At 38.4% G+C, this 18089-nt stretch overlaps 1 protein-coding gene across 1 annotated transcript in view; it reads right to left on the reverse strand.

Moving 5' to 3' along the window:
* Positions 1-8890, reverse strand: part of ELAVL4 (ELAV like RNA binding protein 4) — a 90470-nt gene extending 81580 nt beyond the window's left edge. The window contains exon 1 of the mRNA XM_047084589.1: positions 8774-8890. Coding sequence (XP_046940545.1) covers positions 8774-8890 — 117 coding nt within the window. The remainder of the gene's footprint in view (positions 1-8773) is intronic.
* Positions 8891-18089: the final 9199 nt, after the last annotated feature.

An 18089-nucleotide genomic window follows, 5' to 3' on the forward strand; every position in this document is an offset into this window, starting at 1 on the left:
GATCCATATTGAGAAGAAAATATCTCTGGTATTAAATACAATGAGGAACTGAATAACGATCTTCCCCAAAGCAAAATGGTCAGTCCTAAAATGGTCAAGTAAAAGGCAAAAGCTTGGTGGTGGAGCGTGGGGAGGGAGAGAAAAGAGGTAGAGAGAGTGACAGGGTTTAGGGGAGCCACCAGCAAATTAGGACTCTAACACTGCATAATTTATTTCTTAATGAATGTACAAGGAACAGCATAAATATTACCATTAAGCAGAGTGAACAGCCAAAGCAAGCTAGCTGGCTGATTGCTTTCTTATTTTTTATTCTTTTGTAACAATTCCATTTCCAAAGTGCTTGATTCCTAACACTGATGCTCCATAGCTATTGTGAGCACACTGCCTGAATACTTAATGAAGTAAACAACAAACAAAATGGCTCATCTTTGGTGCCCCTAGCTAGCATCCCAAACTGGATATAATTAAAGGTGTGAACAAGCAAGCAAGGAAGTAATGAACCTGCAAAGTCAAGGTTCTGAGAAATTATCGGGCATCCCGCACTGCACCAGTTCAAATTTATCACTCATTATCTCTTATATCGGCAAGTGCGGATCCACATGTTGGTACCTCTCTCCACTCTTGTCCTCCGGCCTTTTTTTTCCCTTTCCATTTCTAGATGAGTAATTTATGACAATTACTGCTTGTGACAATTCCCACCCACCCCCAGATCACCTTTCTTTTTACCTTTAAAAAGCCACTGACCTATAATGGCCCTCTATCCTTAAAATACACTGAGATTTTAAAAATAAAAGGATGTTTCTAAAGCACACACATACACACACAAACTCACAAAACAATGCACAAACTGCTAACACAGCCACCCTACCTCCTACTTGTTTTTACCAATGGTTAAAGATTAGGTTCAAATGTTCCCAAAGAAAAAACAACTCTCCTTCCACAAACACATACATTTTAATTTGAACCCAACCCCTTGATTGAAAGAGCAGCTTCTAGCTCACAAACACTGTTAGGGATTTGCACATTTATAGTTTCTCAAGTGGCAACTAAAGAAAGGTGTTTGGTTACGAATGGAAGTCTGCAGGGTCCGGATATATCTTTTTTGATTGAGTTTTATATTTCTTCTAATAAGAAAACTCTTGGAGTCTGTGAGGAGGAGAAGCCACTTCCTATGGGAAGCCAGCCCAGTTTGGTTTTCTTTCCATTTTTAGATGCACATATACTTGCAAGTATGTATACACATTTGGTAATACCAAATAAGGAAAACCTAAGACAGGTGCAGGATTCCAGAAACACACACACATGCTTACACAGATACACACACACACACACATACACACACAGTCTCCCTCTGTCACATACACATAATTTCCACATATCTATCAAACGCATGGAAGAACGAACAGTGGGCAATAAAAGGTTGACTTCACTTTCAAAAAGAGAATTGGCCAATTCTGTGCAACATGGTCCATCTACTGGAAGATGGTAAGATAAAAGCTTGAGAATGTTTGTGTCCCTTCATACCCCCCAAATTCCCAATGACATTGGGAAAAAATACTGCATTGCAGCATTTGCCAGCGCACACTCATGTGTCTAGCATCCGCTGGCCAGCTCACCAACAAATGTACATATTAAGTGTCCAGACATATAAATTAAGTGCCTGGTGGCCACAGATCATTGGAACTGATGAAGAAATTTGTCAAGGCCAAAGTACTTCTGTTCACATACAATGACCTCTATCAAGACCGCCATTCCTTATTTGTGGTACACACAATTTGTTTCAGTTTTCTTTTTTCTTTTTTAAATTAAAATAAGGCATTAAGATGCCAAGGGCTAATTGAAGCAGCGTATATCCTCATCGAAGGAATAGTATTTGGTCTACATATAGGAAAAGATTCCACCCACAATAAGGAAATAAGTGCAAAGGGAAGAAATCAAACCAAAGAAAGGACTTGCCCTGAGGGAAACCCCTTCATTGTTCATGGTAATTCTTGAGAAAAACACCTTGATTTACCCACAAATTCTTCTAGAGACCCTGAATACACACACAAAGCACTATTCAGGCAATGATTTCTAGATTTGAAATGTCAAATAGATTATCCCCAACAGAAATGCTAAGTTTGGAATATCTGAAGTCTATCACGTCTCAGACCCTTTTTCAAGACTGAGTTAAGAACTAAAATGCAAACACGTAGCTCATTTTCTTTCTCTTTCTTTAAAAAAAATATTCGATCGTTATTAGCTCATAACAATCTGGCCTTCCCCTCACAACAAAATCCTTGAGTGTTCAAAGGACCAAGGAAGAGCTATCGGGAGAGAAAAAAGTTTGAAGGCTTTGGAAAACTATCAAACAGAAGCAAGCTCATCTATATCTGGCCAGGAGGACGACTTGAATGAATGGCTGTTAGAAATGAGCGGAACTGAGATTACAAAAATGAGTGCTCAAGTTGTCTGTTAGGCTTTTTTTCTGAGATATTAAAATTATCTTATAAGTCAATGATTCTCAAAGCAGTTTCTCAGCTACTTCCCTATCTATGCTCATTCTATCCTTTTAAAAATTTGAATATTAAACGATTTAGCCAATATGTTACAATGAAGTATACAGAAATTCTGACCATTAAGCCTGGGATGTAGTCAGGTATTTTTTGCAGAAATATATCCGATCAGATTTTCATTTCTCAATAAATGCACTCTTAGCCTAGTGCTTCCATAAAGGCACACCTCCTCGTGCAGGTAGTAGGCATTAATGTTTTTAAGACAAAGAAGCAAGAAAGGTCAGCAGTGGAACCACGTGTCTTTTTTACAACCCAAGACAAAGTGCTAGTTCTATGGAAATGGTTTTGCCCTAAGGAAAATATGCTAGAAATTCCTCAGAAAAAAATATGTTAGAGATAATAAAAAAAACCTATTCTAATTTTTAAGAGAGACATACGCTCAAGACAGAGAGCAAAGGTTCAAGTATATGACATATGACAAAAATAAGTTTATTTATTTTTACTTCAAGAGTCAAAACAAATAAAAAAAATCCCCCAATAAGAAGACAAAACAAAAAGAAGCATCTTGCAAGGTAAAAAGAATGGGCGGGGGGTGGGGGTGGGGGTGAGTGCAGAGATTTGCAATGGAGTAAAAATTAAGAGCACTTGCAGTAAAGCCAATTACATTTCCGAACCTTTTAACGTATTTCAGTATTTTTTAATCTCTCATTTTGGGCTTAATATTAGCTACCTGATCGTGTATCTAATTTGGAAGAAACCAGAACAGATCATGGTTTTTATGCAACCTCCTGTTTGCCTAAGCACTATACCTTTCAGTCCTTCTGGTACCCACCATCATGAGAAAAAGAGACTACTAGTAAAGCACACTCAGAGGAAAAGGGAGAGATGCCTGTCACCCAGGGCACGCACGGGTCCTAGACGTTCAGAGACTCTAAAAAAAAAATCAGCTTTTCGCTCAGTTTATGCCAAGACTAGACCCAGGACCAAATGCACTGCAGTGGTTGCAAGGGTACACCTGATGGACCTTGTAGTTGGAGGTATGGAGAGGTAAACGAAGCAAGAGGCTAGAATGCAGCTTTTCATTGATTATTTTTAAAAGTAATTTCTACTCGGGATATAAAATGAAAGATACAATGAACTCCCTGGAATTGTAGTATCAACATCTGATTTAGTAAAAACACCAATATCAGCTAGCACAAAATCATTGCTTTAGGGTAGATCTATACTACCTATATTTCTCCAATGGATATTTGCTGGAAATTTCTAAGAAATCATTTGCAGAACCTATCAGCTGTGGGAGTTCACTATTATGCTTCCGTCAACTTCATTCAATATAATTTACATTTTTTTCAAATGGCCTCACAGGATTCCTTGCGATTTTTCGCACGTACAATTTCACAGCAGGGGAAAGGGGTAAAGAGAGAGAGAGGGAAAAAAAAAAAAGCAAGATTCCCTTCCCTCCCTTCCCCCCTCTTCTTCTTCTTCTCTCTCCCTATTTTTTAAACCAAAAAAAAAAAAAAAAAACAGGAGAGACAGAACAGATGCTTAAAAATAGATTTCTAAAAATCACTGTAAACCAGAGTTAGAAATGTAATTAACACCTATTTATAAAGAATAATTAAAGTTGGGCCGGCCACAAAGAACAGCAAAGATAATCGAGGTCCTGTCCTCCCCCCCTTTTTTACACTGTTTGCAGTGTGTTCTCATGATAGCCACCTGCTCCCTACTCGGCTTTTCCTCTGTTCGTTTCCCCGGCAACCTTTCATTGGGTTTTCCTCCCAGCTATCGCTTTCAGTTGGGCTGCTCGGTCTAATCTTATTTGTTTTACACCCATCAAAACAAGCAGCCAGACAAAGGCAATCCTCTAAGAATGGGAAAAAGACCACAGCTTTGTTATAACATCTATGCAGAGCGAAAAGTCCTCCCCAGGCTTTTCTAGCAAAAAATAAGTGAGATAGATATGAATTTACAGCCTCCCCACATACCCGGCTTTGAAACCCTGTGAAAGCTATTGCTGGTGAAATTCAAAGTCAAAGTGGGCACTCGTGGCATTTGATTGTGCCATTTTGTGCCATATCTTCAGGGTCAACATCAGGCGACAGGAGCGGCACTCAAGGAGTTTCCCTGCTTCTTTTTTTCCCGAAAAAGATGATGCTAAAAATAGATTTACTACTTTGGCAGAATGGTTTTCCACTTCCCTTTCCACATCCAAAAGTCCTGCTTCACAATTGCATCTGCTGGTACTGAACCTCACCTCCTCCACCCCTCGTACCCAGCCTTCCCCATCACTCCTAGCAGGAGACTGAAAAAGAAATGTGCCTTTAACTTTAACAGTCATGTAATTCTGTTGAAAGCTCACAGAGGCGGTGGACACGCCAGCCAACAGCTACGGTGACATTGTGATTGTCAAAAAAGACACCAGCCTCGCTTGGCTAAATGTGTGTTCGATGGAAGAGGCAGTGTGTGTGCCTTGTGTGCATGCAGTGCCATTACACTTGGAGATGGATGCTGGGTTTCAGAAAAGAGAAATACTAATAAACACACACACAGACACACACACGATCTGCACAGTGATTTACGATGCACAGTCCATCATCCTTACACACACACACACACACACACACACGCACACACACACACACAAGGCTGGAATCTCCAAGCTGCCTTCCTCTGAATTTTCACTTACCATCTTCAAGCCATTCCACTCCATCTGTGATCAGAAGAAGATGGACCCTCACACAGTGTGTCAAAAGCGGAAAGGAACGTTATGTAAAAGCTGACATTCCTTCTTACAGAGCTGCTGCCCAGAGAAGGAAGCAACAACTCAACACGCCAGGCACCGCTACACATACAAGCCGCCTCCTCTTTTTTATGAGGTCATGACAGGAAACTCTTTGAAATACAAGATGCAGCATTTACTGAAGCCCAAATAAATCACTCTCTTTGCCGTTTTGACTGCGCAGTCCCCCGAAACACAACTGCCCATCTCAACGTTCAGTATCCAGGAACTGCCTCTCGAGCTTTAAATTTCCAGCACGGAAATGGAGATTCCTAACCCCGCTACATCCCCTCCAGCCCCACAAAACCCAGGCACATAGACAAACACCCTCTCCCTCACAAAAAAACACAGAACAAAACCCTTTTTTTTTTTTTTTTTGCCAGTATGGTCTCATGTAATATAATCTCTTTCAAAAAATCAGCAATTATTTCGGCCCACCTCCCCTCTACATCACCCCCCTCCTTTATGTTGAAGGGAAAATTGACAATGACCTGTTAAAAATGACAATCTATTTCCCCACTGCTTTTCAATAAAAGGACCTACCGGCACTCTCTACACAAAAGAGATAGTAAATGTAGGAACCAAACAGCAGCAGAGAACTAAACTCTTGTGCAAGCATAAGACTGGTCAAGGTGTAGATGTTTTTCTTCCCTCCAGCAACACAAACAACAGATTATAAATCTAGTCATACCTACCATAACCATTCTTATTGGCAAATATTGGGTCTCGCAGAGCTTCGACTCTTCTCTTAAAATTTGCAAAGGTTTCAGAATGTATTTTTTAAATGACTACTATTGTTATATATATTTAAAGATCCACAAAACACAGTGTGGATGATTGTAAAGTAAATCAATTATTTGGGGGGAGGGGATGGGGGGAGAGAAAGAAAAAAAAAAGAAAGAAAAGGAGCAGTGAGCTGAAACCCCCGATTCTAGGATGTAGATAAGAACAACTGAACAGAGCCTTGCTGAAATTGGCTCGAAGCTTCCCCTTTTTACATCCATTTATGGGACCATCTGTCAGCCGAAGCCAGGATCTGATTGGCTGGGGAAAGGAAGGGAGGCGTTGCAACATCAGGTGCTATTTAAATTAGCTACTGCCAGATTGACGATGTTAATGATTTGGTGACCTCTACAACAACAGAGACCAGATTTCTGAACTGCTTCTTGTGTCTGGTAATTAAGGCCAGGCAGAAGCAACAACAGCCATACTTGTATTTTTACCTTTTCTCTCCTCCCAGCTCAAAAGTACTGTAACAACTGCAGGTCACCCGCCGCTTGCAAACCTTAATAGTGGGAGTGTCCTCCCTTTCCCCTGTCCTGAGGGCTGCACCATCAAACCCCTTTGACAGAGGGCTTTTCCAGTATGGAATATTTTCAACCACCTTATCTTTCTGGACAGTTGCTTTCTAGCGAAATGCATATTTAATGATCTGCCTCTAGGCTTAAAGATACAACAAAAGCACTTTAATGTGCTAATACATCCACATTTTAACTTTATTATTTCCTAATATTGCTGATTTTCAGTAAGTAATGCTCCTTGTGCAGCTAACATGGCCAGGGTTTCAAGAGAAGGCAAGTTTGAGACTGTGCTTGTTCTGTGAACTGGGTTCATACAAGTTTGCTTCAGAAAACTACTTCCTAATAAAAAAAGAAAAAAAGCTGGGGGGGGGGAGGGGGAAAGCTGTCAGCCTCTACCTTTCTGCCTTCTGTCTGAGCTTTTCAAAACAGAGAATGATGAATGATTTATTTAAATGAATATATTTCTCAACTTGGATAGAGGCATGATCTGAATTTTTAAAAATCCACTAAAACACATCTTCTCTGCTTTCACTACTGCTATAGAGAATGGTAAAGCATGCTTTTGACAACAGCATCATTTCATAACCGGTGCAGAGGGCTCATCTTGCTTAACTGAACACGTGATTTTGCTTCTCTCCTTCAAAAGATGTCTTTTATCTTTGGCCCCTTGAAAGACTTGCAAAGAGCTATTTAGCAAGTGTGTGGTGATGTATACAGTTTGTCTGCCCATGTTACACATGTCATAACCTCTGCAACACCGGTCTTCCAACAGGACAGTAATTTGTTCTGGTTTGGGTTTTAAAGTGGCTTACCTGAAGAGTTTCTGCTTTACTTCTATCCAAAAGGCTAAATTACTGCTATTTATTTAATTCACAGTTTAGTCAATTTGTTCCTCAATGAATACACAGAGGTAACAAGTATTACTAAGGAAATAATTCAACATTATTTTAAATCTTTGGCTGTAGTTGACAGCAAGACGGGACTGGGCAGAATAGAAATAGAGGCCGAAAATCATGCTACACTCTGGGCTTCAAAGTCCAAGAAAAGACGGGCCCATGAAAAATTGTTAGAAAAGAAAATGACCTTTATATTAAAAAAAATTAAAACTGTTTTTTTCCCAGCTACTATTTCATGAACACATACACACACACACACAAATGTACATATTCACACTTTTAAAAATACAGATACACCACAAAACGGTATGTGCTGGGTACACTCTATGATACATTCAGCTGTTCGAAATAAAAATACATGAAAGAGAAAAGTAGAAATGTTAAAATGGTAACAATAGTTATGGTGAAACAATACTGGTCTAAGTAAACTTTTAAAATAATTTCTCCAGCAAATATACAGAGTCCCACAAGTCACAACAGTACTATAGTATCTGTTGAACTGTGTTCTAGGGACGAATTCATAGGTTAAGTGTTCTAAAGAGCTCAACATACAGACACAGGGAAGGTACAGGTGCCCCAAATCAACAACAGAAACTCTGAATGCAATCCTATCAATATCAAAATATTGTGAAAAGAAAACCATGAACACAATGCTGAAAAACACAAATGAAAACAGCTCTGCTCCAGAACAAAATCTTTACTTTGTATCTCTCTGGAGGTTATAAGAGTCAGAATGTCTTAAAAGCATTCTCTCCCTTCCTTACTAATCTCAGCACACTTAGGTATCAATCAACAGTAGGTATATCAAAAGATGTTCTGGCCACTTTTCTGAAACAGGAACTGTATATTACAGTATAAATAATTAGCTGGTTGTGCTAGGCTAAAAAAATCCATGCACTTTGTATATTGATTACTTCTCCAAAAAACCTCCACTCTAAAGTCTTTCAATGGAATCCTCAAACAAATGCACAAATGTCCTCAGAGGCCTTTTCTCTAAAGACAAAGGCAGAATCCTATTGTTGGGAAAAGTCAACCTTATTATTGCATTTCCAATAGTACCATTCATCTTTCAGAGTGAGGGGCTGACCGCTCCATCAGTGGTGTGACATTTGTAAAGCAACAGATTCTCAATATATTATCTCAAGAATCAGGCAGGCGAGTCTCCCAGTCATGCATGATTTTTTTTTCTGCCACAATCCTCCACCACCACAGAAAGAAACTTGTCTCACTCAGGCAGCTAAGGCAACCTAAAAATGATATCCCAGAGCTGTGGGGCTGCCAGTGCCGCTGTATCCCTCTTACCATAAATGAGCAGTTTCTTGACTCATTAATAACAATTTCCCTTAAAAGAAGTAATCTCATATCAGTCAGCCCCTTGCCACCATGCACACATCCCAAAGGTTGCAGATATGTCAGCATCAGTCGCCGGCAGCCAGCTTTCCCACACAGAGTCCAGATGGACTGTACCAGAAGCCAATTCAGCGTTAATAACTACCTACTCCGCGCAGTGGAGAAGCCTTACGTGGCACAATGGGCTAGGAAACAGCAGCCGGCTGAAACTGCAAATAAAAAAGACAAACCAAATTCTGCAAAAGCACCAAAAGGAAGGAACAGAAAGGGAAGCGTGAATTGTATTCCTTGACTTCCATGAGAAGAAAAAAAAAAAAAAAGAGAAAAAGAAAAAAGAGGAAAAAAAAAAAGAAAAAAGAATCCTTCATAAACATAGGGGGTTAAAAAATGAAGGGGGGGGGGAGGGAAACAGATGCTGCCCAGAAAAAAAGTGACAAAATATTACCTCATTATTTAACAAAGCAGCATTAAGCGTCCTGCTGATTTCAAACATCTTGCCACAGATTTTGTTTTAAGAGAAACAGATAGAATCCTTTGCAAAGCACTCCGTCTGCAAAGGGTTCTTCAATTTTCTTGCGCGCCACGGAACAGTCAATATATTATTTCTCTAGAGTTCGCACATTAAAACCTCTAGTCAGTGAGCTGAATTTTCCCCTTATCTCACACACAGTAGACTCCTGTTATATGTACTGCTCTCTTTGCAAGAGCAGCCTGCCCCAAACATGGCTGGTGTTTAAACTACTCTTTAAAGTAACAGTTCACTATATAACCACCAGGTGGGTAGAGTGCACAGATTCAAATGAACCATCTTAAAGGATCGTGGTGTTCCCCCCCACCCCCACCCCCGCCTTTTAGGTGTACAGTGTGACATGATAGGCATCGTGTCTTGTATCTCTCTGTATCTTGTCAAAATAAATAAAATTCCTTCTCCTGACTTATAGGGAGGAAACAAAACACCATCACCAATTCTAATAAGAACTGTGAAGAATGAAACACAAACACGCTTTGTTTCATTCAGCAAAGGATGAACAAGGAAAATGCAATCAACACAGAGCAGGGCCGTGGGGGAGGGACCAAAAACTCCCTGGAAATATTTTCCTTTAGCAAAAAGAGAAGAATATTGACTCACGTGATAAAAACCCATCAAAAGTGAGCATATGGATGAATCACATACAAGATGGAGGAAAGAGTTTAAGGGTTGTACAACTTTTCTTCTGAGTAAAGCATGAGGTTATTTGATAGGGTCTTTTATGATAGGAAATAACCAGAAGCTTAAACATAAAGACACTGGGAAAAAAAAACAGAAACAAAATCTTAAGCATCTCTTTTAAAAATACAATTATACCAATAGCTATAAATGACCACAAGAGCAAATGAATCATATCTCTCCTCAGTCCTATTCTTTTTCCCTAAGATCCACCTCAACGTGGAACATTTCTGTCCTGTGTTATTTTGGATGTATAGCTAACTTGGTGTCTCCTTTGTACAATTCTATTCCAATTAATTTGCTCCTCTGCCAGGAATAAATAGAATGTCCCAAGCTGAAAGCCCCAAGTGATGGAGGGTGGATGTTCAAAGATAAAGAATCACCTGGACATAAATAAATCTCATCCCTTATATTGTTATATGGCCTGATTTAAAGGAGGATATTATTAAAAAGCATGCATGCACTATTTTACGTTCTCTCGTATCTAAAAGAGAAACCAACACACACAGATACCTGGAATTTTGTTTTCTTGGCTGGATAAAATTAATGCCCTAGAACTTACACATCCTCTTGCAAACACAAATGTCGATAGTAGTATTTTTCCAGCCCATCCAGGCAATATTTAGCCACATACAATAGTGACTGTCTCCTTCATGTTTAAGTCTAGGCTGCCTCGCTTAATACCATTTAACCTCCTCGCATATATTAAGTTTCAAGTGACAATTTTTAACTGGGGAATGAGAAGGAGTTGCTCTCATCAAATTCTGGTTGTATGAAATAAGCTAATTTGTACACTCACCATATGTCTTAAACACTAATTAAAAAATGTCACTTTCTTCAAACATTAAAATGTAATCAGCCTAGTAAATAAAATATTCCCGAGTTTTCTTGCCTTGGTGATAATTTAAAGAGTGTTTATCTCAAGGTAACCTCTCTATTTTGATTACCAGGAAAGGCTTTTGATTTGAAAAAAGAAAAAGGGAGATATTGTGGGCTTGGGGAGTGAGAAGAGTAAACCACAACTGTACGTAGATACACAAAGGAAAATAAGATGAAGCGGGGTTTTAAGGACCATAGTCTTGTTACCCTAAGGCAAATCCAGCCAATCAATACCACCCATTGACGGTCTACCATCTGCCATGCTACCCAGCGATGTGGCTAAACAGACCTGTTCCATATGACCGTAGCCGGCTCATTTTCAGTCGATTAGGGCAGTTCCAGAGCACTCACGTGCAATAGCACAAAACTCCCAAGTCTGACTGAGCCTCTCTCTTCATACCAGTCCCTCCCAGCACAGCTGCAGACTTTTTTCCTCCTGTTCTGGGTATCTGGATTATCTCTTCTTGCACCTCAATTGAATTAGCAAAATAGGGTGGGAAGGTAGAACAAACAGACACACACACACACACACACACACACACACACACACAATTGCTGGCCCTTCTTCACTGTCATGCAGAAATCAGGAATTCCACGTGCTCTGTCCTAATATGATTATGGCACACCATTTAAATAGCATCATCAGTGACTATGACCTGACATTTTCCTGTAGTGCTTGCTATTTCTTGTTATCTTCTCCCTCTTCCCTTGAAAAATAGACCCAAAACTGTTGGCATTTCTTCCTTTGGAGAAAATACAATCAGTATGCCCAGACAATGGTATACTCTATTTAAGGGCTTTGGATAAAATTTAAAGCCTAATTTTCCTTTGATGAATTGTGGCACTGGTTTTGTCTTTCTTTTTCCTGTTAAAAACATTAAATCAAATTTTATAGGAAAATGGAAACATACCATAGAGGCAAGAAAAATGCACCAGACTGACATGGAGTCTTGGAATTCACTGTCGATGTTCTCTTAGAGATATATGACCTGACCGTATGATGCTTTTCTCTTTCCTAAGTAGTTTTGTCTACTATGGATTGCAGGAAAGAGCTACAAGAATGCTCCTGTGTAGGAAAATGTGACAAATGGATGTCTAGTCCACTTAAATTGCCTAGAGTTCACCTGTGCAGGTAAACCAACCTCTGGGTTGATTCACACTTGATCTTCCCATTTTCTTTCCATTCCTATGCCTTATGCTAGAATAGCAGCTGAAAGCAGAAGATTTCTTTTCAGAATTAAGGTACGCTTTTTCAAAAGTGCCTTTGACCATTCCCTTAAAGCACTAGGATGTCTTTCTGGGAAAGAAAATTTAAAGGACAGGAAAACTGCCTTACTTACAAAATTCTGAAAAAGGTAAATACACATTTATCAAAAAAAAATCTAATTTAGGTGGAGTCCCTGTCTGGACTTTTCACTGTTATATTCTTCATCACAGCCTAAGAAAACTCAACAGGGTCAATGTGCAAACACACAGAGATTTCTGAACATCCCTGCATTAAAGGATTTGGGGCCTTTCCATTCCAGCTCAGATGAGCTTCACTAAAAATAATAAAAAAAGAAACAAACAAAATACCCTCATGTAAATATAAATCTTTACAAATCAAAGGCCACTGAACAGATAAATATGGAATAGCCATACCATCAAAGGATTCAGTGTTTAACCAGATTAATACAGTTTAGAAAATAATTCAACACAAGAGTTTTTTCAAAAAAAATTCTGGACTCATAATTCTGCAACTACAAATAAAGAAAAAATGTATAGTATCGTAAAAAAGTATTGTAGAAGAAGGAGGAGGAGGAGAAGGAGAAGGAAGGGAAGATGAGAAGAGGAGAGGGAGGAGAAGAAGAAATAAAATAATAGGACTTATAAAGTACAAATAAAAACTGTTTTTTTACCAGCAGTCTATTGTATACTGAACACTACACTAGGCACTTGATATGCACAATTTCACACAACATCATAGGAATCACAACGGTTATACTAAGCATTCTTCTAGAAAGGTGTTTTCCTTATCTAAAAGTAAGACTTCCTCTCCATCACTTCATAGAAGAATATGCTTAATAAATATCTGTTGAATGAATGAGGAAGATGGGTACAGACTAGAAGAGAAAGAAAAAGATGTAATTTTTTCTCATCTAAAAGTGACCAAGAGATTTCTTTGTGAAGTGCTTCTAACTAAACATGTCCTCAAAATGTATCTAATTTAGCCTGTCATTATGACCAGGCTATAAATCTGAAGTGAGTGAGACAAAGGATTAAAGCTGGAAAGCAAAAAATTTTAGCAGGTAGGATGAGTACCTGATTCAGACCTAATTCTCTACTTCTTCCAAATCTGGCAAAATTCCTTACATACAGTAGCTGCTTAGCAAACATCGGTTGGATGAACTCTGATGTCCTGAGCCCCTTACAGGACAGAGCTAAAGCTGGAAAGCAAAAAATTTTAGCAGGTAGGATGAGTACCTGATTCAGACCTAATTCTTTACTTCTTCCAAATCTGGCAAAATTCCTTACATACAGTAGCTGCCCAGCAAACATCGGTTGGATGAACTCTGATGTCCTGAGCCCCTTACAGGAGGACAGAGCCAGGCTCCAGGCAACACTCAATTATGAGGAAGGAATAAAGATCAATGATTCCATTCAACATCATCTCAAAAACTATCCCAAGGCCTATTTCATGTGATTCAACTAGGAGGCACTAAACACCATCTTAGGGAAAAAGATATGCTAGGCTGCCTAAGCCTCAGTTTCCTCACCTGTAAAATGGGCACAATAATACTTCCCCTAAGGTTTGTTGCCAAGACTAAAACAGATAGGCTTGGTAAGGCAGCGCTCTATATGGTACTTGTTATTAATATGGAAAATAAGGAAAACTGTATGAATTAGTACCTAGCTATAAGATAATTCAATCTTGCTGAGGAAGATACAATTCAAAGACTCTCAAAAACATTTAGAGAATAATAAGACAATAATAACTAAGAAAGGCTGAATGGGCTGTTCCAGTTCTAACCAAAATGTCTGCTGCAGATTAGGACTTAGTCCAATAGGTAAAGTTCAGTGCTAAATTCTGAGTGTGAAGAATAAAAAGAAATACAAGTCATAATTCCCACCTTCAAGAAGCTTACAGTTTGGTTGGGAAAGAAACATTCATATTTATGCATGAATCTTGATAGTGTAAGGAATATAAAAAGAATAGTATCAAAATAAAATAACTGAAGGATAGTTGATGGTGAGGATGCCTTCTGCATTGATGAGGAAAGCCTTCAGAGGAGAAGCTGGAACTAATACTAGGCTTAAAGAATGAGAAAATCCTTGTCTAGGAAAATTCCAGATATTTTATATAATAACAAAGGTGGGGGAGTATGGAAGGAAGGGGATATTGGCAGCCAGCTCATTGTAGCTAGACCCCCTCTGAGGTTTCCTCTAAATCTATTCCAATCTCTTCCATATTTTTAAAGTTATAAAAAGAGGAATATTATGATATGACTGTGGGAGAGCAGGCCTTTTATTCAGTAAGTACTTTCATAAAAAGAATAGGAATTAATAGTTACGGCACATCTACTCTGTGTCCAACATTGCACTAGACACTTTGCCTATAAATCTCATTTAATCTCATAACTCTGAGATTTCCAATAGGGAAACTAAACATTAGGGAATTTTAAATGATTTGCTCAAGATCACACAGCTAGTAAGAGGCATATTTATACATATCCAATCTCAATCCACACTCTTCACTATAAATACTACCTTATATAGAAGAGTGTAGATCTAGAGAAATTTAAGTCTTATTCTCTATGTTATTATATATTCAGAAACTAACATTCAAAGTAATGTCATTGATATCTGCTGACAGTATAACAATAACAGTAAAAAACCAAACCAAACCCAAGAACAAAAAACCTAACCTATGCTGGCAATTTCAGTATTCTGCCACCAGGTGATGATAGAATCCTGGTCCTATGAGAATTACCAAGGTCATGTTTTTGCCTGCTATAATTTTGTGTGTGTGCTATTCCTTCCTCCATCTCTGGTAGTGGAGGAAAGAGTGCCTGATCCTCAGATGGACTTGTCTACTAAAGCCCCAAGACATTAATCTTTCCAAATATTTTCCAAATTTTATCAAAAATTCAACTCTGAGCATAATTCTAAATGTCAACAATTTTCAAACAATTTTATTACAGATTGTATTCAATGAATTATAGTTCTTTTTTATTTTCACACTCTACTGTGAGCTTGCAGGGTAGAAATTGCATGTTGTTTGCCTTATCATCCCAGCACGAAGAACGTCAGTACCTAGAACATAGTGGGCACTCGGTAAAAGAACAGAAATAATTGGTTCCAAATATTTTAGAAAAACTTTAAAACCAAATGCTTAGGACACAATTGTTTGGTACTTTATTCATTAATAAACAACTTTCTCTTTCAAGTCACCCTTAATGCAGGGTTATTATAAAAAGCCCTTTCCTGAGGTTGCTCATCAGCAGCTGCATTTCTCTCAGTGGTCAGGTACTTCCTTCTGCCTTAGGAACAGTCTACATTCATTATAAGCCCTGCCCTGCACAGCAGTCTTGTTTACCTTTTCACCCTTTTTATGCCCAAGAAAGTTGCTTCCATTCTCTGTGGGAGATGAAGAAAAACCATGAAAAACAAGAGAGGCATGCTATATACCTGTCAGAAAGAGGCAACTCTCCACTTGACCCTTTTTAGTTCTCTTCTCTGACTCTGAAGCTGGGGGAATGATTTAACTACTTTTAAGCAGAAGAGTAAAGTTGCACATTAGTGCTGAGTAGCTCATTTCCCTTAGCAACCCCTTAGCAACAGCAGCTTCAAGTTCAAAATACCTCCTTGAAAAGGATCACATCTTTAATGAAGATGAGTATTTTTTTTAATGTAAGGTTTTTGAACAGATGTTTTAACATTACAGCCCCCAAAGCCTTGTAGGCTACAAATATCTATTTCACGCTAACTTTTCTTTATGATATTATGTGGTAACCATAATGATGCTGGGCTCCTGTGAAATTTCAGTCTCTGGAAAAGCCCTGGTCTTACTCTGAAATTATTCACAAATACATAACTTTTATTTTATCAAGTCACCACTAATCCTAGGTTATTACAGAAATTATACTTAAGTTCTTTAAAAAGGGTTACTGATATTGACCTCACTATTCGGTTTGCTCCCTACTGAGAAGAGTGAACAACTTAAATCACAGTTTTTAAAACCTACATCAGGGTTTTACAAACTATATTTATTATATGTAACCTAAGATTCTATGGACAGTTTAAAGAAAAATATAAAAAGAAAATTCCAACTTTACAAACAGGTACTTACTGATTTTATTATTCAATACTTACTTTGTTTACTTCATTGTCTATAAACTGGATGATGGGATATCGAATAATCATCACATTTAATTGTTTTTACATTGTCAGTGAAATGAGAAGGCTTGCAAAAGGTTTTGCTAACCATCAAGAACCCTTAGGGATATAAAATGTTCATGTCATATATGTTATGCCTATCATTAAAACTTTTATCTTGTTCAAAAATTTTGAAGCTCTTTTGTCATCTTAAAGTTTTCATAATTCAAATAATATATAAACTTCTGCTTGAAATTTGTTTATTGTCTATTAGCACATGGGTCCCTCGGGGCACAAAATGCACAAGGGCTTAGAACAATGAACATCTTCACTATTGATCTGTGTGTGCCAATTCCATGATGTGGACAGAGAAAAGACATATTTTTACTTGGTATCAGTAGATAACAAAACCGTACCACTCACCTGACATGAAGTTTTATATGTTTCCACGTGTCAGGGTGTTACTGAAGGACGTGCCTAGAGCAATGACCTTTATACACAGTAGGTGCTTGATGTGTGTTCCTGAAAGTAAGATCCATTTTAAATCACTAGGGAATATACAAGAAGGAGCCAGAAGACCTCAAGGCCAGTTCCATCTCTACCACTAATAATTCTATGACCTTGGGCAAATCACTCTCCTCTTTGGACCAGAATCTTCTTGATTAAATAAGAACTGAAACTAGGCGATTTCTGAAGTCCCTGCCAGCTCTAATATGTCAGAGTCTATAAATAAATAGTTTTTAATTAGCAAACAAAATTTTTGGTAAGGTTAACTCAGATTTTCAACTGACATTAAAGTGTAAGAATGCTGGCTAAAGGGAAGTGAAGCTTTTGAGGATTTTAAAATCTGTCTCAAATGAAGAGCCAGGTTGGTATTATGTTCCTCCAATATCCAGTCTGGTGACCAAAGTTATTTTAATAAAATACAGAACTAGAGACAGTTGGTTAAAATCATTAAACTTGCAAGCTTTGACCAGGACCTTGATCAAGTTTAAAGATTCTCTTTGAGTTTTAGTGTCATCATGTTCAAAATGGGACAATAATAATGCCTAAGGTGTGAGGCTTAAGTGAAAAAATACACATAAAGCATGTATTATTATAGTGTATAGGAAATGCTGTTACATACTCAAAGATGCTAAATATTTTTAGTATTAGGTAGAAACACATGAAATTGTTTTTTTAGATTAAACAGAATCAAATACTGTCACTTCTATTTCACTCAAGCTATGTTTTTTTCTTCTCCTGCCTAAAACACCTTCCATGATCCTCACTGCTTATATCAAGTCCAATTATTCAGTATGGAATTCAAGGCTCTTTGCAATCTGGTCTTCATTTAAGCTTTCTGAGTCCTTTGGGACATTCCCTCCCATATATACAGCTCTAGACATGCCAGTCTATTCTCCCATGTTGCTTGGCCCTTCTACCTCATGCCTTTGTTCCTGCTATTTCTTCCATGTGAAATGCATTCTCTCCCTGGAAAATCACATTCATCCTTCAAGGCTTCAACCTCACAAAGCAAAATGAGCTGATTCATTATTTGAGCTTTTATAGCAGCTTATTCTTCCTGCCTCCACCATCACAGTTGTTTACAGGTCTGTTTCCCTGAGCTGCTTTCAAGATACTCCATGGTGGGGCACCTGGGTGGCTCAGTTAGCTAAGGTTCTGACTCTTGATTTCAGCTCATGTCATGACCTCACAGTTCCTGGAATTGAGCCCTGCATACGCCTTTGCGCTGTTAATGTGGAGCCTGTTTGGGATTCTCTCTCCCTTTCTCTCTGCCCCTCTCCTGCTCACACACAGGTACATGCACACTCTCTCAAAATAAAT

Source organism: Lynx rufus, unplaced genomic scaffold, assembly GCF_022079265.1.
Source record: "Lynx rufus isolate CCGP_SWC_20201006 ecotype Redwood Valley unplaced genomic scaffold, mLynRuf1.p SCAF_2, whole genome shotgun sequence".
In the NCBI taxonomy this organism is placed as follows: domain Eukaryota; kingdom Metazoa; phylum Chordata; class Mammalia; order Carnivora; family Felidae; genus Lynx; species Lynx rufus.